Source organism: Nycticebus coucang, chromosome 11 (assembly GCF_027406575.1).
Source record: "Nycticebus coucang isolate mNycCou1 chromosome 11, mNycCou1.pri, whole genome shotgun sequence".
Lineage (NCBI taxonomy): Eukaryota > Metazoa > Chordata > Mammalia > Primates > Lorisidae > Nycticebus > Nycticebus coucang.
The window spans coordinates 63,608,463-63,632,870 of record NC_069790.1 but is presented as its reverse complement, the minus strand read 5'-3'; the positions used below and the strand labels follow the sequence as shown (position 1 = coordinate 63,632,870).

Genomic DNA, 24,408 nt, shown 5'->3' with positions numbered 1-24,408 from the left:
AATTATACCTGGTGGAGAAGGCAGCTGGAGGGCAGGCCGGCCTGGCAAACTTAAAAGGCGGGAATGACCCTGGTAGCCGACTACTCCAGCCTCCGGCACCAACTGCATCCACAAGGTTTGGCCCACACTCGGCCACAGAAAGCCCTTCGGACTGCGCGGGAACCTGAGGCTGAAAGCGGAGAGGTAGGGACTGGGGCAAAGAGCAAGCGGGGGGGCGTCATCGGAATGGGGGCGGGGCGTAGGCGGAGACACGGCTCTGGGGGCGGGGCGTGATGGCGCAGGGCGCGCGACTCTTGGTGGCGGGTGCCGGGGGGGCGGGCACGCAGAGGGTTGCCGCGGGCACGTGGGACTAGCCCAGGCGGGGCGCGGGGCACACAGCGCGGCGTGAGAGGGGGCGGGGCCTGCGTAGCGGCGCCACGGCCGCGTGACGCGTTTTCAAATCTTCAACCGCCGCAGCCTACTCGTTTGTGCCTTGCGCCTTCCTCCTCCGCGCCTTGGAGCCGGATTCGGCCCCGGAAACTCTGCCTGCAGACGCGGCACCTCTGCTGCGTGGAGGCCCTGGCCGGCGGAAGAAGAGAGGTGACTGTACTGTCAAGAGGCCGGGAGAAGCCCTGTTTTCGCGGCCGCCGGGCGCGACACCCTCTCCGGACCCAGCATGTAGGTGCCGGGCGGCTGCCATGAACTCCGGAGCCATGAGGATCCACAGCAAAGGACATTTCCAGGGTACGAAGCCCCTCCTCCGCCTGCAGTCCCTTTAATCCTTTCCTCCCCTCTTGGTTCCACCATTGATTCTTCAGAGTTCTCTCGCCTGGTCCACTGCTTCTCTGACCGCCCTCCTCTGTGGTCTGAAGGAATGTTCCATTCAGGGTTTTCCCTCAGGGATGGAACTGATCCCAGCCCGGTCCCTAGCGCTCTGCCGGTTCAGCCGCGGTCCTAAATTCCCGATTGTGCCTTTGGTGCAAAACTAGCAGACAATGTGCGGATTGGGGCACTCGCCGGGGCTGCGGCGCTGCTCAGGCCCTTTGAGGGTACGGGTTGGATCCTCAGTTAAAGTCATACGTGCTCTTGGCTTTTCGCTTCATGGTTAGATTGGGTGATTGTGGGTGATTTTAAAGTTTATTTTCCTTCGCTCATAAAGTTGAGGGAGGGTATGTTTATTTCAAGCACACCATTGCTAGTTTCAGTATATAGACAAATGGAACCAAAAATATTTTCCACTTTCAAGTACTTGATTTGGTAATATATTTGAGTTCGTTAAGTTTTTCGTATAGGCGGGTGTCTTCTTTACTACCAATTTAAGAACAGATTGTGTTCTAAAAGTGAATTTTTAAAATAGTTGCTTGGATTCTCAGATGTGTTTTCAGTGAAAATAACGAAATGAATGGTGACTTAGTTCTTAATGGATCATTCAGTTCTTAAGATAAACTATATGAAATGAACCATTTAGTTTTGAATGTGTAGACAATCTTTATATGGAACTAAAGCTGTGGTAGTAAGGGACACTTAAGGACTAGGTTCTGGGTAATAGGTTTCTTACATTGCTAAGTGTGGAACGTTTAAAGCACCGCTTTTGCGTTCAACAGAATGGCAGATGCTCAGTAGATACATGAGTAAATACCCCTTACTTATGAAAGATTATGAAGAAAATCTTTCAAGAGTTTTAAATGAATGAATATTTCCTGCTGTTTTGACTTTTAATATTTTAAACCATAGCATCTGTGAAGGTATATGTGGCATTTGGCCTTTAACCTAAGTGGTATGTAAATGCCAATGACTTAAATTGGTGGGATTGTAAGTATTTTTTCTGTGATAAGATTATTGTGTAATGAAACATTTTTAAAACAGTAAAAGTTTTGCTTGAAATATGATTTACTTCTAAACATTTGTGATAACAGGTGGAATCCAAGTCAAAAATGAAAAAAACAGACCATCTTTGAAATCTCTGAAAACTGATAACAAACCAGAAAAATCCAAATATAAGCCACTTTGGGGAAAAGTATTTTACCTGGACTTACCTTCTGTCACCATATCTGAAAAACTGCAAAAGGACATTAAGGATCTGGGAGGGGTAAGTGAAAACTGTACATATCCTGGCCAAAAAGGAAAAAATTGTAACTAGTACTTTCTACCATGTAACCATTTAAATTTTTCATTTTGGAAAACAAAAGCATAGATTAGGGCCCAGCTTGAGATTGTTATCAACTGTTTATCCTTAATGAAAAACTATTTGATAGCGTCACAAAACCTTCAGATTTTTCTGATTAGTAGTCTAGTGTAAAGTACCCAGAGTGTAAGAAATGCAACTCCCTTGTCTTTCTGGAATTGCTCATGGCTGGCTCACTATAACTTTGGGTTGTCTTCCAGATAGCAGGAACTCCTTGAGTATCAATATTGGGGAGCTGTACCTGTATAAATTAGTCAGCACACAGAAAACCCATGCATACCACAAAGTTAAAATTGCTCTTGAACGATAACATATGTTGAGTCTCAACAGAGTGAATGTTTAAGGAAACAGAACTCTGGATTAAGAATATAGAAAACCCTTTCTACCTTTTAAATTGATTAGATAATTAGGAAATGAGTGAAGTCAGGCTAAATTATATTTTAACAAGTGAAGGTAATAAGATTTTTCCTCTTTAAAAGGTTACTGCTGGACTTCTGTGTTTCTGAGTTCATTAAATATCTGAACCAATCCTTTCATTCCCATACTTGAACCTATCTTTGAAAAGTTATTTTACCTTTGTCCTAAAACATTGGCACATGCTTATAATACTATAGTATGTATCAAAATGATCATATGACTGCATTCCTAAAGATCATGCTTTACAGGCCTGCCATCATATTGACTATACACCTATCAAGGATATCGTAATATTTCAAGGATCTTAGACTTTGGTTATAGAGCCCTTTGTTATAGAAGTGAAGAACTTGAGATCCAGAAAAATTAAATGACTGGTTCAAGCAGAGCAGTCATTCCCAATTAGCTTCCTAATTCCCAGAGTAGCATACCACCTGAACCATTCTGTTCTAGTAATCAATGGCTGCAAAGTAGCTCTCTGATTTTAGTTTGATATCTTTCTCAAATATGATAATTCAGACTATTATCACTAAGTATAATAGTCTGAATCAGTGATACTTAGATTTGTGTTTTTTAGTAATGGAATCTTTCAAACAAAATTATATTTAGAAGTCTAATCTGTAAAGCCAGTGAAAAAAGGGAACTGCTTTGTCTAAAATAGCAGTGTAGAGGCTGAAGCAAGAAATACTTGCTCTGTCTCCTTCTTAATCTCTCCTCCCATCCCCACAGCCATTCCTAAGGCACCTGCCGGCAACAAATTTTTACTTTTGTCATAGTAAATTGGGGGAACTTTTGGTTTTATACACTTCAAATTTTTACTCCAAAGTAGTTTAAAGTAAAACGGTGAGGTTAGGAGTTTATTAGTGTATGTTACCAAATTTTCTCCCAAATTTGTAGATTTTCAGCTGAATTTGTTTTATTATTAACTTTCTGATTGCTCCTCTAATGTTCTTGCTTTCTTGTAATTCAGTCATGTTTAATTTCTAGGTCCTGAAATTTGTTTTCTCTAGTTTTAGAGAAAACACCCTAATACCTTACTTATCTGCATAGTATTTGCCTGGTAATTCAACCATTCAGGGCATAGCAGTGATATCTGAAATAATGGGGAAATATTTTTAATAGTGGCAAGAAAAGGAGGACATGGACTCAACCACACTTAGGTTCACGTCTAAACATTTGTGAGTAAAATAAGGCAATTGGAGAAGAATAGAAATGTAAGGGCAGGTATCTTGATATATCATGAACTTGAGGACAGAGCCAAATGTATGGTGTTCATCATCATAACCTTGAATCATCAGAAAACAGGTTTTGAGTTTATTTCAGAAAGCACAGATTGAACAATAATAAATTGATAATTCAGATAATTGAAACTAATTCAACAGATACTTGATTATGATGTGTAGTATAGTCTTATGTGTGTGGTAGATTCGTAAATGAATCTTAATGTCCATCCTACCCTCAAGTTCTAATCTAGGTAAAGATGACATGCATACAATTGACTGTGACACAACAATGAATGTCAAGAGGAGTGAGGTATTACGTTCAGTTGAGGAATTGTGGAGGACTTTCAGCTTTGAAGAATGAAGATTGTGTGTATGAGCAAGGTGCAGTGGCTCATGCCTGTAATCCTAGTGTCTTTGGATTGCTGGGAAAACTGGATATCTATATGCAAAAGAATAAAATTGGACCCTTACCTTACGTGATAGGCAAAAATTAACTCAAATGGATCTAAGACCTAAATATAAGAGCAACTAGGCCAGGCACAGTGCCTCGTGCTGGTAATCTTAGCACTGTCAGAGGCCAAGGTTGAAGGATTATTGGAGCCTAGAAGTTTGAGAGAAGCCCAAGCAACATAGTAAGACCCCGATCTCTATAAAAAAAATCTTAAAAATATATAAATATAAGAGCTAAAGAGAAAAATACAGGGGAAAATATTCACGACATTGGATTTGACAGTGATTTCATGATTATGATTCCGAAATCACAGACAACAAATGAAAAAATATAAATTGTACTTCATCAAAATTACAAACTTTTGTACCTCAAGAACTCAAGAGTGAAAAGACAACCCACAGAATGTTAAGAAATAATTGTAATTTATATATCTGATAAAGCATTAATACCCCTATAAAGAACTACTTACTACCCAAACAGCAAGACAACCCAATTTAAAAAACGGGCAAAAGACCTGAATGGATAAAATGTATGTATACATAAAGCGATTTTACTCAGTTTTAAGAAAGAATACAATTCTGATACATGTTACAACATGGGTAAGTCTTAAAAACATTGTGCTAAGTGAAAGAAGCCAGTTGCTAATTATTAGAGGCACTAATTATAGGATTCCATTTATACAGAGTGGACACACAGTTCGTCCGTAATTTAAAATAGTTTAATGTAGTAAATTACGGATACCCTATATAATATAAAATACCTAGGTAGTTAAATTCATAGAGGCAGAAAGTAAAGTTACCAGGGGCTAGAGAGATTAGGGGATGCAGAGTTACAATTTAATGGGTACAGAGTTTCAGTTTGAGATGGCAAAAAAATTTCAGAAATGGCCAGTAGTGATTGTTGTGTACTATTACAGTGTACTTGTTGCCACTGAATTGTGTACACTTAAAAGTGGTTAAAATTGGCTGGGCACAGTGGCTCACTCACTGTAATCTTAGCATTCTGGGAGGCCAAGGTGGGCAGATTGCTTGAGCTCAGGAATTCAGCCAGTGTGAGCAAGGGTGAAACCCTATCTCTAAAAATAGCCTGGTGCTGTGGCAGGCACCTGTGGTCCCAGCTGATGGAGAGGCTGAGGCAGGAGGATTGCTTGAGCCCAAGAGTTTGAGGTTGCTGTGAGCTATAACACTATAGCACTCAACCTCAGGACGACTGAGTGAGACTCTGTCTCAAAAAAAAAAAAAAGGCGTGGTTAAAATGGACCAGGTGTGTGGTGGCTCACACCTGTAATCCTAGCACTCTAGGAGGCCAAAGTGGGATGATTGCTTGAGCTCAGGAGTTTGAGACTACTACAGCGAGATCCCATTTCTACAAGTAGGAAAAATTAGCCAGGCATAGGTGTAGTCCCAGATACTTAGGAGGTTGCAGTGAAGTATGATGATGCATTCCAGCTCTGTTGACAGAGTGAGACCTTGTCTCAAAAAAAAAAAAAAAAAAAAAGATTAAAACAAATTTTATGTTGTATATATTTTGTCCCAATAAAACCTATAGGACGTTGCATTTCTCTTAAAAATTAGAGCCTCTTGTATTGCTAGGACCTTGTGTTTATGAAAATGAAGATAACATTTGATATGTAAGTTCATTTATATTCCTTTTGGCCCTTGTAAGCATATGAGTATGCTCACTGGAGTAAATAAATGTGGATCTTTTATTTACTGGTTAGTGAAAATAAATGTTGGTAGAAAATAAAGGAAGTGACTTGCACTTACCCAAGGAAGCCACTGGTTTCAGCATTAAATTCTGCTTCATTAACTTGTTGGTTACACACTTCATTTTTTATTATCTTCGTTTATAGTGTAAGATTCTATAGAAATTAGACACACTTTAAGATATTTCTAAAAACATTTTACTTACACAGATGGTAGTAGTATCCTACTTAGTAATTAACTTCAATTTACCTGCCCCTGGATGGGGATGATCTTTAATAACATTGATTTTTTTTGACACATTTGTTTATAAATAATTTAGGCATTTAAGCAATGACTTTCAACATTTTAATAAGAGATTATCTTCAAACAATCTTATACTCTTAAGAATAAAGGTTCCTTCTACTCTGTAAGTTTAAGCCTCAGGGAAGGATGTTATAACTTAATGATTTAGAACGGTGCTGTTCAATGTGATAGCCAGTAGTGAATGTGTGGATATTTAAATTTAAATTCATTAAAATGAAAAAAAAAAAAAAAAAAAAAAAACTGAAGATCAGTGGCTCAAGCCAATGATATGTGTAGGCTCAGATACTTAGGAGATTGAGACAGGAGGATCCCTTGTCCAGGAGTTCAGGCCAGTCTAGGCAACACAGTGAGACTCCATCACTAAAACAAAACATTTCAGTGGCTCAGTCACACTAGCTACCTTTCAAGTGCTCAGTAGCCGCATAGGCAGGTTACTCTCACATTAGATTGTACGGACAAAGCATTTGCATCATTTTGGTAAGTTCTGTTGGTTATTATGGCGTTATATCATGGGCTTAAACAGAATTTAATGCCTGTATTCAAATTCTGTTACTTTTTACTAGTGTGACCTCTTGCAAGGTTAACTTCAGTTATCTTCTCCAAGAAATGTGGATAATATTGGTAATCATGGAGTTGTTAAATGGATAAAATTAATTAGTGTATATAAAGTATTTAAGAATAGTATATAGTTCATGCAGCTCTTTTTTTGTTATTAAAACCCTGATTCACAGTTCCTCAGAAATCTAGATCCAGAAAAATAAGCATAAGAATTACCAATTGATAGGATAATTAAGTTGCATCAGATTAGAATTTTATAGTCTTCCTAACATGGTTTTTATGACTTGAAAATACTTTTTTTTCTTCTAGCGAGTTGAAGAATTTCTCAGCAAAGATATCAGTTATCTTATTTCAAATAAAAAGGAGGCTAAATTTGCACAGACCTTGGGTCGAATTTCTCCTGTACCAAGTCCAGAATCTGCATATACTGCAGAAACCACTTCACCTCATCCCAGCCATGATGGAAGTTCATTTAAGTCACCAGACACAGTAAGTCTCTTAAATATGCTTTGAGCTCTCAAAAAGGCTTCAACCTAAGGTTCTTGTGATTTTTCGTTTTTGTTTTTTTTTTTTGCAGTTTTGGCCGGGGCTGGGCTTGAAGCCGCCACCTGCAGCATATGGGGCCGGTGCCCTACTCCTTTGAGCCACAGGCACGGTTCTTGTGATTTTTCAATAATAGGCTAGCAGTGGAGTTCACTTGGCTAGAACATTTACAAAGTGACATTATGTGTAGCTTTTCATTAGTAAGGTAGACAGCATTGTTTTAGAAAAGTGATTTTTTTGTTTTGCTTTGTTTTGTTTGGAGACAGAGTCTCACTGTGCCACCCTCAGTAGAGTGCTATGGTGTCACAGCTCACAACAACCTCCAACTCTTGGGTTTAAGGGATGCTCTTGCCTCAGCCTCCCAAGTAGCTGGGACTGGCGCCCGTCACAATGCCTGGCTATCTTTTGTTGCAGTTATCATTGTTTAGCTAGCCCAGGCTGGGTTCAAACCCGCCAGCCTCGGTGCATGTGGCCAGCACCTTAACCTCTGTGCTATATGTGCCGAGCCTGATTATTATTATTTTTTTTTTTTTTCTTTTTTTTCTTGTAGAGACAGAGTCTCACTTTATGGCCCTCGGTAGAGTGCCGTGGCGTCACACAGCTCATAGCAACCTCCAACTCCTGGGCTTAAGCGATTCTCTTGCCTCAGCCTCCCGAGCAGCTGGGACTACAGGTGCCCACCACAACGCCCAGCTATTTTTTGGTTGCAGTTCAGCTGGGGCCGGGTTTGAACCCGCCACCCTCGGTATATGGGGCCAGCGCCTTACTGACTGAGCCACAGGCACCGCCCTGATTATTATTTTTTTAATGGTACTTAGATAGTCATTATACCAAGTGTAACTGCATTTAAGGATGGCTTTTACTTTTTAGAGTAATTTACAACTAAAAGGTTAATAGCAGATAATTGTTTAAAGGAGAAATAGAAATATTTTTAATATTTTAAATTTTATTTTTAAAAATAGAATTTTAAATTCTATTTTTGAGACAGGGCCTTGCTTTATTGCTTAGCATAGAGTATGGTGATTATATTATATTTCACTATAACCTCAAACTCCTGACCTCAAGCATTCCTGCCATGTTGGCCTCCCAGAGTGCTATTATTATAAGTATGAACCATTGTGCCCAGCCAGAAACCTTTATTTACTTCAGAGCAGGGGTTAAGGAAACGGTGGCTTGTGGGTCAAATCTAGCCTGCTGCCTGTTTTTGTACAGCTTGCAAGCTCAGGATGGTTTTTGACATTTTAAAGTGGGTGAGGGAAAATTTCAAAAGAAGAATATTTTGTGACAGGTAGAAATTATGTAAAATTCGGATTTCATTGTCCATAAAGTTTTATTGGGACACACTATACCTATCTGTACAGGTATTATTTGTGGTTGCTTTGCTGCTTTGGGCAGAATTAAATAGCTATGATAGAGACCATATGACTTACAAAGTTTAAAATGCATATTATTTGGCCTTCTGCATAAAAAAGTTACCAATCCCTACTCTATAATTATAAGCATCACATACCTATCACTCCATTGCCAATAAGAGAAGATACAGGGGAGGACACATTGATTTAATTGGGTGTGGGGAGGGGAAGAGATTAAGAGATAAAATGTACATCTCATTTTTTTCAAATTGAAATATAATTAAATCATTTTAAAACATCTTCCTCAACTTATCTATTATAGCCATTTGAAAAACAAAATGAGGGGAAAACAAGTAGGAAAAATGAGTCACAAAGGAGATATCTCTTAAAAATAGATACACGACACATAGAAGAAAAAAGTCAAAAGAAAAGTAAGAGACCAAAGAAGGCTTCATGCATTCTGTTCTTTCAGTTAATGCTTTTTTGGAGCAATGAGACAATTCAGTAGTAATGGTTCCAAATTAATTTTTGCTTATAGTATTTTAACTACTTTTTCTAGTATTTTATTTTAAAAGTGAAATAATATGTAAAAACATATAATTTTTGTTACATCTTTAATAGAAAAGTAAAATGTAAACTAATTGTAGATAGAGAATTCCAGTGGTACCTAGGTATTTTCTTTTTCATGTTAAGTAGAACGCACTAAAAACTGACCTCTTGGATCTCTTTAAGTTGAATCTAGTTGCATTAAAACAAAACAGACAAAAAATACTTTTTAATAGGAGATGAGACCCAGAAGAAATTGGGTCTTTTGACCATACATCTTTGCGTTGGTAGCCATAAAGACTTGTACAAAAATTTATTTACTTTAGCAGATTTACTTTTTTAACCTTTTCTTCAGTTTTTTTGTTTTTGTTTTTTGTCTATAGATGTGTTTAAGCAGAGGAAAATTATTAGTCGAAAAAGCTATCAAGGACCATGTAAGTAGGAGCTTTAAAAAGTTCATGCTTCACATTTTGTTATTAACTCAACTGGAAATTGTAGATGTTCTTTAAATCTTCCTTTCCTCATTTTTAGGAAAAGCCTAAATTTCAGCCTGTGTTTTATTTCACAAAGATCAAAATTTACTTTTCATGGAGAAACATCTCCATCTTGTGGCCTTTTAAAATATGCATATTACTGGAAACTTGTGAATCTACTCAAGAACATGTACAAGTGGGATTGATTTTTTTTTTTTTTTTTAATTCCAAAAGAAAATCTCAATGTTCTTACTACTATTGTAATTCCAAAAGAATCTCTTATGAATAAACACCTTGGTGACATTAAGCTTTAAATAATTGAGTGGCTATTAAAATTTAGTTCATCTTAAATAGTAATTTCCTAGAAAAACTCTAAAATTTTTTTTTTTTTATTTCAGGATTTTATTCCTTCAAATAGTATATTATCCAATGCCTTATCATGGGGAGTAAAAATTCTTCATATTGATGGTAAGGATTTTGTACTTGTTCTTTGACGATATTATAAGTACGCATGTCTATCCTTTGAGTCCTGATTTTGAATAGTGAAAATTTTGATAGCAAAGGTAGTCTGTTTTCTGTTTTTATAGCAGAATACCTTTAGTAAAGAAAAGGAATTTATTTCTTACATTTATGGAGGTTTAGAAATTCCAGGTTGAGAGGTTACATCTGGTGAGGGCTTTCTTGTTGTGGGGGCCCTGAGGTGGTGCAGGATATCACATGGTACGAGAGAGGGCTGAGTGTGCTAGCACAGATCATTCTTCTCATAAAGACAGCAGTCCTCGTGATAAGACATTAGTACATTAACCCATAAATGCGTGAATCACCTCTTAAAGGGCCCATTCCTTTGTAGTGTTCAACATGATTTTTGAAGGGGGCAGACATTCAAATCATGGCATAGGCAATACCTGTAATGGTAATTTGTCTATGTAAATTTACTACAACTTTAAGAAAATATCACTCTTTAACTCCAAGGGTAAAATTGCTAATCTTAAACCTTTCCTTCTTTTAATTAAGACATTAGATACTACATAGAACAAAAGAAAAAAGAGTTGTATTTATTGAAGAAATCAAGTACTTCTGTAAAAGATGTGGTATGTTGTCTAATTTTTAAACTAATTTTAAAAAGTGATCAACTTTGTTTTATTTATGTATCTGTAAATTTTTCCTGCCAAGTAGAAAATATATTGCCAGAATATGTAGAGATAAGCCTGTGCATTATGTTTTTGTAAATACCTCTGTAGTCCAGAATGTGTAACTTGTTAAATTCATGCTCATACTGGAAAATTTTATTTTAGGATATGAGAAAGGAAAAGTTTTGGTTTGCCAAATACAAAAACATAAAAGTTTTTAATGAAATTTTATGCAAGAGGTTTGAATGGACACGTGTAAATCTTTGCACACTAAATACGTGTAAATTTAAACATGTTAATTGGATTCTAAAAACTTCTTTTTAATATGAATTTTAAAAATAATATAGATAAATATATTTTGTTGCATTCCTTTATTTAATGTGGTGTGTGGCTTATTTTATTGAGGGTCTTTTGCATATTTGTACATGAGGAATGTTGGTCTCTTCTTTCATGTCTTTGGTTTTAGTATCCAGGTTTAATGCCATCCTTATAAAATGCTGAGATGTGTTCCCATTTCTTTTTTTCTAGACAAGTTTTTATAAAGTCAGTTTTGTTTCTTAAATGTTTAATAGAATTTACTAGTCTGGGGTTTTCTTTGTTGAAAGATTCTCTACTATGAATTCAATTTCTTAATTAGCTATAGGACAATTTATTTCTTTAGTACCCTTTGGTAGTTTGGTTTTTGAGGAATTTTGTCAATTTTTGTATTAACCTTTTAAATGTCTGTGGGTCCTATAATGATGTCCCCTTTTTATTCCCAATACTGTTATTTTGTGTCTATTTTTTTTGTTTGTTTGTTTTGGTCAGCCTGGCTAGAGTTTTACCAATTTTATTACTCTTTTCAAAGAATCTGCTTTTAGTTTCATGGATTTTTTGTCTTCTCTCTAGTTTCAGTTTTGCTGATTTCTGTTATTTCTTTTCTTCTATTTATTTTGGGTTTAATTTTCTTTGTGGTTTCTTTTGTGTATGTGTGTGTCTGTCTGAATAGCAACCAGGATTTTTATTTATTTATTTATTTATGTATTTTGAGATGATACCTCATTGTGTTGTTTTTTTTTTTTAATTATTGTTAAATCATAACTGTGTACATTAGTGCAATCAAGGGGTACAATGTGCTGGTTTCATATACAATCTGAAATATTCTCATCAAACTGTTCAACATAGCCTTCATGGCATTTTTTAGTTTATTGTATGTAGACATTTGTATTCTGCATTTAGTAAGTTTCACTTGTACCCATTCTAAGATGCACCATAGGTGTTCTTTGTGGTTTCTTCTATGAGAAACTTGGATCATTGATTTGAGACATATCTTTGCTAAAAGAAACACTTTAAGTTCTCTTTTAACTGTATCTCACACATTTTATATTGGATTTTTTTTTTAATAGGCTTAAATTTCAGAGAAGTTTTAGGTTCAGAATAAAATTGAGTGGAAGGTACAGAGATTTTGCATGTACCCTTTTGTCCAACAGATGTACATCCTCTGTTACCATCAACATCCCACACTAGAATGGTACAGTTGTTTTAACTGATGAGCTTTTATTGGCACATCATTATCGCCCAAAGTCCATAGTTGACATTTGTATTCACTTTTGTTGTTGTACATTCTATGGGTTCTGACAAATGTTGATGATGACATGTATCCAACCTTATGATATCATACAGAATAGTTTCACTGCCTAAAGAGTCTCCATGTTCGACCTGTTCATTTTTCTCTCCCCTGCAATCCCTGATAACTAACGAATTTTGCCATGTATAATGTGTACTTTTTGCCCAAATTTTTTAGGGAAAAATAAGGTGGTACATCATGGGTGGTACTAACTCTGTATCTATATAAATGTTTTTTAATTCTTCGATTTATGCTTGTGTTAATATTGTAACTCTAGAAGCAATAATGATATCTGCATGCAAAATAATAACTTGGAATATGATAATCAGTTTTGTTGAACTTTTGACAAATTTGGAATGGAAGCATTTTTGGACAACAAAGAATAGCAACCTCCAACTCCTGGGCTTAAGCGATTCTCTTGCCTCAGCCTCCCGAGTAGCTGGGATTACAGGCACCTGCCCGGCTATTTTTTGCAGCAGTCTGGCTGGGGCCAGGCTCGAACCTGCCACCCTCTGCCACCCTCCTTGGGAGGCAGAGGCAAGAGGATTGCATTTGAGGTTGCTGTGAGCTGTGACACCACAGCATTCTACCAAAGGTGAAATGGTGAGACTGTCTTAAAAAAGTCACACATTTTAAAGAGCTTAAGAGGAGAAGATTGTCTTACACTTTCTTCTACTATTCCTTCATTCCTGAAATTCCAACATCCTTCTGATGTTACTTTCTTTTAGCCCAGTCCCTCTAGTCAGAGAGGTTTCTCCCTCATGCTACTTTTACATTTCATTTGCAGTTCTCTTAACAGGGACTCACCCTTAGGGCAGGACTATGGAAGAAGAGAAATAATAGAAGGATTCCCTTGGTATTCTTTAGACTACTGAAACGTCTTTCCTGGTTCTTCCAGTGAAAATAATGTCATTTGTATAGGATTTTTAACTGCTGTCTCAGCCACTGCTGCCAGCTTCATGACTGGAGGTCTTAGTTTTGGCTGCCTTCCATAATCTGCCTGCTTATTTTACTTTTAATTCTTCATATAGCTGTTTATTGAATGTTGTTTTTAGTTATAGTAAGCGGGGTTGATTGCCTATGTTGGATTTATTTCCTCTTGGCTTAAACTGATATACTAATAAATTTTTGAATAATTTTGATATTGAGTTTAACACAAAAGTTTTTCTGAATAAGGTACAAAGTTATCTTCCATGACTCTTTTTAGATTATTTAATCAATGGTGCTTTTTTATTATTAGTTGATTTCCTATGAAGGCCAAAATGGTTATACCTAGACTGCAAGGTATTTTGTTGGGTTATAAGTATTATATTATAAAACTGAGATTGTACTGTTTAATTCTACACTAATGGTTACGATTATTTTTGGTGTATGGTAAATATTTATTATTTGAAGTTAATGTGAGGATATGAACAACTAAGTTACTAAGTTACAATATTTGCAAGTTAGATAGAGTCCCTCTTGTAGTTGTGTGTAGTTAAGATTTGTATTCTTGAATGATCACTACTTAATTTCCTTGGTTGAGTATTCTAAAAGGCAAAGTTTTTTTATAACGAAACAAGTTTGATAAAGTGTTTTCTGCATGACTCTTATCTAGAGGATGTTGAACAATTGTGGTTGCTATTTTCATGGTACTTTCAAACCCAGATTTTTCATTTTTTTAGGGGAAAAGAGTTGGTATTGGTGCACAAAAAACAAGAAGTAAGTATTTTGATACCTTTAAGTGTGTTCAGTTTCCTTTTGGACAATAAAAGAAATCATATAAAGATCTAAAATCACTTAAGCAGTGCTTTAAATAATTTATTCAGGGGTTTCTTGGTCTTTTTTAGAACATGGATCCCCTATATGATAGTCTAGTGAAGGCTATGAACTTTCATTCTCACAATAATGTTTTTAAAAATGTTTGTTTAGGCCGGGCGTGGTGGCTCACGCCTGTAATCCTAGGACTCCGGGAGGTAGAGGTAGGTGGATTACTTGAGCTTCCAAGTTCAAAACCAGCCTGAGCAAAAAAAGGAATTCATCTCTACTAAAAAAGAAAAACTGAGGCAAGAGAATCACGTGAGCCTGAGTTTGAGGTTGCTGTGAGCTATGACTCTACAGCACTCTACCCAGGGCGCAATAGCTTGAGACTTTTTCTCAAAAATAAAATAAAATAAAAAGTTTAAGAATTATTAGATTGCTAAGAAAATCATTTATATTGAAATTTAGTTATCAGAGTAGTTTTTAATGTAAAATAGTGATAAAATTTTTATTACACATTTTCTAGTGATTCTGATAGCTACTAGTATTTTGAATTAGCTTTTAATGATGCTTTGAGATATCTGTAATAACTAACATATGAAAATATGTTTCCATTGGTATCAAAGTCACAGGTACTGTTAATACTACTGTCATTTGTTGCTTACACTTACAATCAGAGGAAATGTTACATTTCAATTAGAGGTTAATGGAAATAAGTTTTTTTTTTTATTCCAATTTATGATCCTCTAAAATCCTATTCATTTGAGAGTTCCATTAAGTTTAGGAATCTCGGAATATAGACAGAGGTTCTATTATTTTGGGAAATGGGGTGATAATGGAAAGTACTGTACATGAGGCTTAAAACTTTGAAATGGATGCATAATTATTTCTTGGTTTGGGTTTTTGTGAGTTTTTTTTTGCCATAGATTCTTGGATTTGTAAGTATCTAATATTGTGTTTTCTGTGTTCTCAAGCAGGAAGACTCAAAAAACCTTTTGTAAAGGTGGAAGATATGAGCCAGTAAGTATCTAAGTCTAAGATTTCTGATTTAAGTACAGTATTAAAGAAGAAACTTTCCTAACTAATTAATCTAGTTCCTTTAATAATCATTCTCTGGCTAAACACAGCACCAAACAATTTAGAACTAGTAGTTAAAGATTATTTCTACATTTATGAGAAAAGAAATTAGATTTTATTTAGAAATACAAAATCTGAGTATAACATCTAACATGGTACATTCCTAAAACTCAACTCTGCATTTTTGTAGGATAATTTTAATGAAGGCTACAAATACAGATAAATGAGTTTGGCATGGGAGAATTAGATTACTTTATCTTGATTTTTCCAGTTACTCATTTAGATATATGTGGTTAATTATCTTGGGTACTCATGCTGAGATAATATAATAAAGGTGTGTTGAAAGCTTTTTGTGAAATGTGTTACTGTTAAGAAAAAAAGGCAATTCAAAATGAGGCCTAAAAGAAGAAACCAATAAATGGAAAGATATACCATGTTCATGGATTGGAAGATTTAATATAGTTAAGATGTCAATATTATCAACAAAATTACCGTTGCTGATTTCAAAACTGACTATAAAGCTACAGAAATCACAATAATTTGGTAGTGGCATAAAGACAGACATATAGACATGTGAAATGGACGAGAGAGCCCAGAAAAAAGCCTTTATGTGTGCAGTCAAATGATTTTTGACAAGGGTATGAAGATCATTCAATGGGGAGAAGACAGTTTTCAATAAATAGTGTTGGGAAAACCAAATGTCCACAGGCAAAGGAATGGTACATCATATGCAAAAATAAACTCAAAATGGATAAGGGACATAAAACTACTAGAAGAAAACATAGAGCAGTAGCTTCATGACACTGGATTTGGCAGTGATTTCTTATATATGGCACCAAAAGTACAGGCAATAAAAGAATTAAATTGGACTATATCAAAATTATAAATGTCTATGCATCTACCATGTGACACAGAAAAAAGGGATTAAACAACCTGATTAAAAAATGGGCAAAGCACTGAATAGACATTTCTCCAAAGATGCTATATAAACAGCCAGCAAGCATATGAAAAAGACAGTCACGGTCACTAATCATTAGGGAATTGCAAATCTCAACCACAGTGAGATAAGATTTCACTATCATTAGGGTGGCTACTATCAAGAAAAGCTGTTATAGTCAAAAGGTGGAAACAACCCAAGTCCATCCACAAATAAATAGATAAAACAAATGGTTGAATATGTATGAGCATATACACTCTCTTGATGGAATATTATTCAGCCTTAAAAAAGAATGAAATTCCAACATGTGCTATAAAATGAATGAACCTTGACAACATCATGCTAAGTGAAATATGCATGATTCCAGCTATATGAAGCACTTGGGATAGTCAAATTCATAAGAGCAGAAAGTAGAATAGTAGTTACAAGGTGGGAGAGATAATGAAGAGTTACCATTTAATGGGTACACAGTTTCGGTTTTTCCAAAGTGAAGAGAGTTCTGGAGATGGGTGGTAGTGTCAGTTCCACAGACATGTGAATACTTAATACAACTAAACTGTACAGTTAAAATGGTTAAGATAGTAAATTTTATGTGTATTTTGCCACAGTTTAGAAATCTGATTTTTAAATGTTAAAAATTTAATCCTAGTGGGGCACCTGTGGCTCAAAGGAGTAGGGTGCTGGCCCCAGATGCCAGAGGTGGTGGCTTCAAACCCAGCCCCAGCAAAAACTCCAAAAAAAAAAAATAAATAAAATTTTTTTTTTAATCCTAGAAATTATTTTTTTTAGAGGAAACCTAACTGATTTCTGTTACTTATTTCAGATTCTAGGTGAATTATATGATTTTCAAATGCAAAACTTTGAAACTTATTTTCTTTCATCATAGAGAATCTCATGCATTTGTCTTTTTATTCTTTTAGACTTTATAGACCATTTTATCTTCAGCTGACCAATATGCCTTTTATAAATTATTCTGTTCAGAAGCCTTGCAGTCCATTTGATGTAGATAAGCCATCTAGCATCCAGAAGCAAACTCAGGTTAAACTAAGGTTGGTTTGAATCTTTATTTTTAGAGGTAATGTTACTTAGAATATCATCTCAAGTAGTTTTTCTTTTGAAACAAACATTTGTAGGCTGGGCCTGGTGGCTAATGCCGGTTATACTAGTACTCTGGGAGACTGAGGTGGGTGGATTGCCTGAGCTCACAGGTTTGAGACCAGCCTGAGCCAGAGTGAGACCTCATTTCTAAAAATAGCTGGGTGTTGTGGGTACCTGTCGTCACAGTTACTCAGGAGGCTGAGGCAAGAGAATTGTTTGAGCCCTAGAGTTTGAGGTTGCTGTGATACCATGGCATTCTACTAAGGGCAACAAAAGTGAGACGACTGTCTCAAAAAAATAAATAAATAAATAAATAAATAAAATAAACATTTGTAATAGTCCATTTTATGCTGGGATGGTGGTTTCTGTTTCTAATTATTAGTCCAGTTACTTTTCTCCTATATATTTTTAATCTCCCATTCTGGATTTGAAGTCTGAATCGGTTTTAAGTGTCATTTTTAGACACTTTAGATAAATTTGGAAGTAATAACATAAAATATTTGTAAATAATGAAGATTTGTGATTTGATCTAAAAAATTCTCTAGAATATTTATTATATTCTTCATTTCCTTCTGAATTTCTTAAAATGAAATGTGATGAAAAATATTTACTGGTACAAATCTCTGCATACTGTGGCAGATACTGTATATGATAAGTTAGGACAATAACTTTTAAAAATTATTCCTTAGGTTTAGCAATTTTTTTACCATGTATTTCTATCATCAGAATCCAAACAGATGGTGATAAATGTGGTGGAACCCCAATTCAACTCCAGTTGAAAGAGAAGAAAAAAAAAGGATATTGTGAATGTTGCTTGCTGAAATATGAAGATCTTGAAACTGTAAATGTCATTTTATGTTTAAGGGATTAATGTTTCTAAAACAATATTTGCCATTTAAATTTTAGTTTATTCTTCTGATAGTGGTTAACAACTTGGTAATTGTAAGTAGTGTATATTTCTTTTTTTATGGAAACATCTTAAATTTTAAGAACTCAAAGGGGTAAATGAATATTTAAAAATCATTTTTATCCCTTCAACAAATACTTATTGAATACTTACTGTGTACTGATCATTACTGTGGGTGAATAGCATTGAACAAAAGAGACAAACTTCCTATTTTTGTGAAGGTTACATTCTGTGGGATGGCAATGCAGGTCGAGGTAGGTCACAGCATAAAATAATAATCAGGTTAGACCTGGTGGTCACATCTATAATCCTATTACTTTGCGAAGCTTGAGGTGAGTGTATTGCCTGAGGCCGGGAGTTCAAGACTAACCTGGGCAACATAAGAAGACCACCTTCTCTGCAAAAAATAGAAAAATTAACCAGGCGTGGTGGTATGTACCTGTAGTCCCTGCTACTTAGGAGTCTGAGGCAGGAGAATCACTTGAGACCAGGAGTTTGAGCTATGGTGATGCCACTTCCCTCATACCCAGGCAACAGAGTGAGACCCTGTCTTTCTCACACACACTTTGTTTCTCTCTCTCTCTCTCTCTCTCTCTTTATATATATATATATATATATATATATATATATATATATACACATATATATACACACATATATATATTTGTCCTGAGACTCTAAATTGAAGTTTGACTTACATAGTATAACCTAAATTTGGTGTTTTGTATGTTTCCTTTTTATCATAAAGGATAAAAATGTGGTTGGTTTAAAATTGCTTTTAACTGGAAGCTAGAGCTGTCTCCAAAATTATTTCCCCTTCTCAAAAAATCATTTTGAAAATTAAAATTACAGATTGGTCCTGAAATTTTGCTTTACATTGTACCAACCGAATAACTGAGAATGGATGCTTTCATTAATACTACTTTGTGGACCTAATTTGATGCTCAGAAAATGTTGGTGCTAAAAAAAAAAAAAAATTTTAGGCATTGGTTGCCACAAAGAAGGAAAATTAGAGTAGGTGTTGGGTGGAAATTTAAGATCATATTTTTAGGTTTTCATTTACATCAAAGTTACTAAGAAAAAACTTAAATGTTCTTTTGTGTTTTAAATTTTGTAGTATTAGAAGTAAGGCAACAAACAAAGGCAAACATACTCTACCCTTACACCTCTTAGGGTCTGGCAGAAAAGATATAAAATATGTATTTGCAAGTGTGATGAGTGTCACAAAGGTAAAGTATAAGGCATAAAGTATAGTAATAAATAATAACCGAGAATGATTGTCATAGAAGGCCCAACTGAGAAAATGACTAGTAATCAAGACCTAAAAGTTGAGTAAAAAGAACTAAATTTGTTTTCCTTCCCAGAACATGAATATATATTTTTATAACAGAGCTCATTCTTTACTGTCCTAAATAGAAATTAGTAACTTTTCTCACTGCAAAATGAAAGACTGTAGTTTTACTGGTTTCTCAGAAGTTTTTTTTGTTTTTTTTATTGTTGGGGATTCATTGAGAGTACATAAGCCAGGTTACACTGCTCAAAGGTTATTTTTATTTTATTTCTTAATATCCTTTAAAGTCTAATAAAGAGTATTTTCATTTGAGATCAGTCTGGGCATGATAGCAAGATCCTATTTCCACAAAAAAATTTAAAATAAGCTAAGCATGGTAGACCTACAGTCTACCTACTTAGGAATCTGAGGCAGTAAGAGATCCTCTGAGCTCAGGAGTTTGAGGCTACAGTGAGTTGTGAACATTCCATTGCACTCCAGCCACTAGCCTATGTAGCAAAGACCATGTCTCAAAATATATATATGTGTGTGTGTGTGTATGTGTGTGTATATATATATATATATATTATTTTGAGTAGTTATTAAAAACCTAATTTGGGGGTGTGAAAATGTTAACCTGAACAAAAAGGCATCTATTCCTTTTAACATATAATTTTTTATGACATAAGCTTTTTTATTTTGTTTTAGCACCTTGTAAGTGAGCAACACAGAAACTTTGCCCAGAGTAACCAGTATCAAGTTGTTGATGACATTGTATCTAAGTTAGTTTTTGACTTTGTGGAATATGAAAGAGACACACCTGAAAAAAAAAGGTAATTTTTTCAACCTAAGTTTTAAATTCTACTATAATATTAAGCTGTTTTATTAAACTTAAAATAAATCCAAAATCTGTCTGTTCTTAGAAGGAATATATATTTTCAGGATATAAGTATAATTAAGAACTAATAACTTCTTCCCTTCCCTCTGTCCTCATTTCCAAAGGTACTTGCTTACCTTTGATTACTTTTTGTCTCCTCCTTGATAACTAGTTTAGCAGGAGTTGTTTTTATAAAGAGCCACATATTTTTTTATCACCCATTTGTTCTAAAAGGAATCATAAGTAAAGTTAATACAATAAAAATAAAAGGAACCATTCTGGCTAAGGGACAGGCAAAATTGTGTGTAAGGGTATTACCCAAGGGTAATAACAAAATGGTCAACGTATGGAGGTGGTCGGTTTAAGGAACTAGGCCTGCTGTACTGATATGTATATGTGATGCATGTTGGGACTATGAAAATTAGGTCAGTTTAAGGAGGTGGTCAACTATTGATGTTCTACTGTATTTCTCAGACTTACAGAGTCTGTGAGACGTGTAACATAAAACTTAATTGGTGAGCTATTAACTTTTATTTGTATATAATTTGGCATTGTCTAACAAACATCCCAATGATATCAAGGTGCTCCTTGAAGAAAAAGGTTTTAGGTCAAATATGAGTGTCAAACTTAAAGTTTGCTGTTTTGTCACCTTTAAAAGTATAAAGATAGAGCTGCGCCTGTGGCTCAAGGAGTAGGGCACCAGCCTCATGTACCAGAGGTGGTGGGTTCAAACCCAGCCCTGGCCAAAAACTGCAAAAAAAAAAAAAGTATAAAGATAACTAAGTTTCTAGCTCACTTTGATATTAAATATTTTATCCTTAAATATAAATTTGTAAATAGTTCCTGCCTTAGGTTTCCCAGTAAATACTCATTCTCCACATTGCTAAGTAAAATGAGGAGTACAGTTTGCTTTGATGTAAATCAAAGCACAGAAATTAATGAAAAATTTCAGGATATTGAAAGCAAAATTAACGGCAGGCCTCAAAGCCATTACTATCATCTTCCTTTGGTTACTTGATTGAACTAGTTTTAAACACTAAATTCAGGATATTGGTTGTCTTTGGAAGAGAAGAGAAGAATGTGGATGAGGAGTGGTACATTGGAGTTTTTACCTCTATCTGTAAAGATTTATTACTTTAAAACATTTGTCAAAATGTTAGAATTTCTGTATTTATGTAATATTTTCTAAGTTAAATAGATTTACGAAAGGTTTAAAAGATGTTTTCACTAAGTAATATCTATTCAGGAATTTGTTTTGATAGCAATCATTTTAATTTTTTTTCCTATAAAGAATAAAATACAGTGTTGGATCACTTTCTCCCATTTCTGCAAGTGTCCTGAAAAAGACTGAACCAAAAGAAAAACTAGAATTGAAATATGTTTCTCAGAAAGACTTCAGGGAAAATAACATACAGGTGATGGAGCAGAATTTCCTGTATAAAGAGACCCAGGAACCTGGACAAAAACTTGTGTTTATTTCAAAGTCCGTCCCTTCCCCTTTGAATGAATTCAGAGGACCAAATGAGAAAATGACTAATAAATGTTTTCTGTTAAGTCCTGTTGAAAATGACCTAAAACAGAATTTTCCACAGCTACCTCCACATGAAAATAAACAGGAATACAATCTTGACATTTGTGAACATAAAATAACTGTAAGTGAATATGACTTAGAAAAACTTAAAGTAGATTGCCTTTCATGTAAGCTACAGACATCTATTTGTGTTTCTAATTTCAATGTGGATGATAGTGCATCACAACCAAAACAAAAGTCAAATACTATGCTTTTTCCATCAAAGGATTTGAAGGGAAAAGACCTTCATTCAATACATGGTCATGAGTTTGGTATGGTAACAATAAACAGTTCACAAGAACATCTAACAAGTCAGGCGAAGACTCCATCCCATATTCCTCCTATGGAACCCAATGAATGTGACGTCAAGAATGTGGATAGTTTACCTTCTGGTAAAATCCATCGAAAAGTGAAAATATCACTAGGACGCAATAAAAAAGAAAATCTGGAACCAAATACTGAATTAGATAAGAAAAGGACAGAATTTCTCATTACACAAGAAGAGAACAGAATTTGTAGTTCACCAGTACAATCTTTACTGGAGTTGTTTCAGACTAGTGAAGAGAAATCAGAATTTTTGGGTTTTACAAGCTACACTGAAAACAGTGGTATTTGCAATGTTTTAGATATTTGGGAAGAAGAAAATTCAAATAATCTATTGTCAATGTTTTTCTCTTCTCCATCAACTTCTACATTTACTGGCTTTTAGACTTTAAAAATTGTGCTTTTCAGAGGTGATAAGGATGGTATTCTTGAAGTTTTTATAAATATGTATAAAAAACTCTTAGGGTTTTTTTTTTGCCAACTTTGTTTACAGAACCAAATGTAAATATTAATAAAGGTAATGTTTGCAATTTTCTACTGAATTGAATACCTATTACAGAAATATTACAGAATAAACATGTGACTTGTCTTATTTTTCCTGACAGTTATAGCTTGCTTTATGTTACTGGAAACCAATTTCAAGTGAAATTTTGAAAACAAATAATTTAGCATTTCCCATTTGGATATTCTAGTTAGATCTATTGTCAATTAAAATAGGTTCCCATGGTAACAACATTATTGGCTTTAAAAAACTTAAATTTCAAACAAAGGAAAAAAATGCATTAACTTCTATATAGGGTGGACATAAAAGTCATGTGCAATTTAAAATACTTTTAACGGGCCAGGCACGGTGGCTCATGCCTGTAATCCCAGCACTTGGGAGGCTGAGGTGGGTGGATTGCCTGAGCTCACAGTTTCGAGACCAGCCTGAGCCAGAGCAAGACCTCATCTCCAAACATAGCTGGACGTTGTAGCAGGCGCCTCTCATCCCATCTACTTGGGAGGCTGAGGCAAGAGAATCGCTTAAGCCCAAGAGTTTGAGGTTACTGTGAGCTGTGATGCCATAGCACTCTACCAAGGGCTGCAAAGTGAGACTATCTCCAAAAAAAAAAAAAAAATTTTTTTTTTAAATATTTTAGCATAGTAAATTGCACGTGAACTTTATGTCAGCTCTGTATTTGAATTCTGGAAGTCATTACCAGAAACATTGACACTTGAGGATAACCCATTTTAGTGTTTTGTCACTGAAGGGTTAAATTATGTGTAGGGATAACTAGAAGCCAGGTTACCATATGGAATATAAGTTTTCTACTGTTCTTAATTATTTACTTTTGTAAATAACTTTGATAACAATTTCTTCAAAAGTTGACCATTTACCCCCTAATTTGGTATTACAGGATGAAAAAGAAAGGATGGCATTAAGTTACAGGTATAGTTTTGAAATTTATATGAAGAATTGCCTTGATCTGTCACTTGTAGGTACAATAACTTGGAGAATAGAAAATTCAAATAATAAGAAAAATTTCAGCTTTTTATCTGTGGACATAGGCATTTGCCTTTGAGTCTGTTCTTACTAGCATTTACAGCAAATGACATTTTTTCACAGTAAAAAATTGGTGCCATTTAATATTATATAAATACATTTTTGAAATCATTCATAGCTCTCATAGGATTAGTTCATAGGCTTTCCTTTTGACCATGTGGACAATGTCAATGAGAAATACTGGCTTTTCAAAATGTGTATGTGAATCTATGTCAAGTTTTGTAGGCAGCCTTCTAAAAATCTAGATGAAACTTGGAAAATTACTTGTAAGGGTTTTTTTCCCTTCAGTTATCTTTATTCTCCCAAATTTTGCAAATAATTAAAAAATATTAATTATGATCCATTAGTCTATGATCCTTTGACTTTATATTCTACAATTTTTAGTGCGGGTACTCTTTGCCCCTAAATTGTTTGGCATCATGTTGCCTTAGTTGTATTTAATAAAGAGAAAAAGACTCAATCTAAACTTTCCAGTAGTTAAAAGTTATTGAACTTTGGGTGGTGCTTGTGGCTCAGGGAGTAGGGCACCAGTCCCATATACCAAGGGTGGCAGATTCAAACCCGACCCTGGCCAAAACTGCAACAAAAAAAAATAA

At 35.1% G+C, this 24,408-nt stretch overlaps 2 protein-coding genes across 13 annotated transcripts in view; one reads left to right on the top strand and one right to left on the bottom strand.

The window, feature by feature from the left end:
* The window catches only part of SLC25A40 (solute carrier family 25 member 40), a 68,852-nt gene extending 68,650 nt beyond the window's left edge, over window positions 1-202 (bottom strand). For 5 of the 9 annotated variants that reach the window (XM_053609024.1, XM_053609026.1, XM_053609027.1 and 2 more), the window contains exon 1: window positions 9-144. Coding sequence is in view for 1 of the 9 variants with exons in the window: in XM_053609019.1 (XP_053464994.1) it covers window positions 9-108 (100 nt within the window). In the remaining 8 variants the exon portion in view is untranslated. Of the gene's footprint in view, window positions 1-8 lie in introns of all 9 variants that reach the window. The other 4 variants (XM_053609025.1, XM_053609028.1, XM_053609019.1 and 1 more) reach the window with 3 other exon arrangements.
* On the top strand, window positions 147-22,865 carry DBF4 (DBF4 zinc finger). Of its 4 annotated transcripts, XM_053609016.1 has the most exons (13): window positions 147-183; window positions 457-723; window positions 1,896-2,068; window positions 7,129-7,308; window positions 9,644-9,694; window positions 10,132-10,201; window positions 10,748-10,824; window positions 14,134-14,170; window positions 15,184-15,229; window positions 17,144-17,272; window positions 18,048-18,162; window positions 20,207-20,331; window positions 21,667-22,865. In XM_053609016.1, exons 2-13 carry the CDS (start codon window positions 678-680, stop codon window positions 22,652-22,654), a joined length of 2,037 nt encoding a protein of 678 aa, XP_053464991.1. In that variant the 5' UTR covers window positions 147-183; window positions 457-677; the 3' UTR covers window positions 22,655-22,865. The 4 variants fall into 4 exon arrangements, with proteins under 4 accessions (XP_053464991.1, XP_053464990.1, XP_053464992.1 ...); XM_053609015.1 differs by having other exon boundaries at window positions 162-723; XM_053609017.1 differs by lacking the exon at window positions 147-183 and having other exon boundaries at window positions 427-723; window positions 15,187-15,229.
* Window positions 22,866-24,408: the final 1,543 nt, after the last annotated feature.

Bases quoted from the DNA above. Each gene is read 5' to 3' on its own strand.
- DBF4 (XM_053609016.1), top strand. From the start codon at position 678: ATGAACTCCGGAGCCATGAGGATCCACAGCAAAGGACATTTCCAGG. The intron at 724-1,895 runs GTACGAAGCCCC...TTGTGATAACAG, and splicing joins CAGCAAAGGACATTTCCAGG to GTGGAATCCAAGTCAAAAAT. The intron at 2,069-7,128 runs GTAAGTGAAAAC...TTTTTCTTCTAG, and splicing joins ACATTAAGGATCTGGGAGGG to CGAGTTGAAGAATTTCTCAG.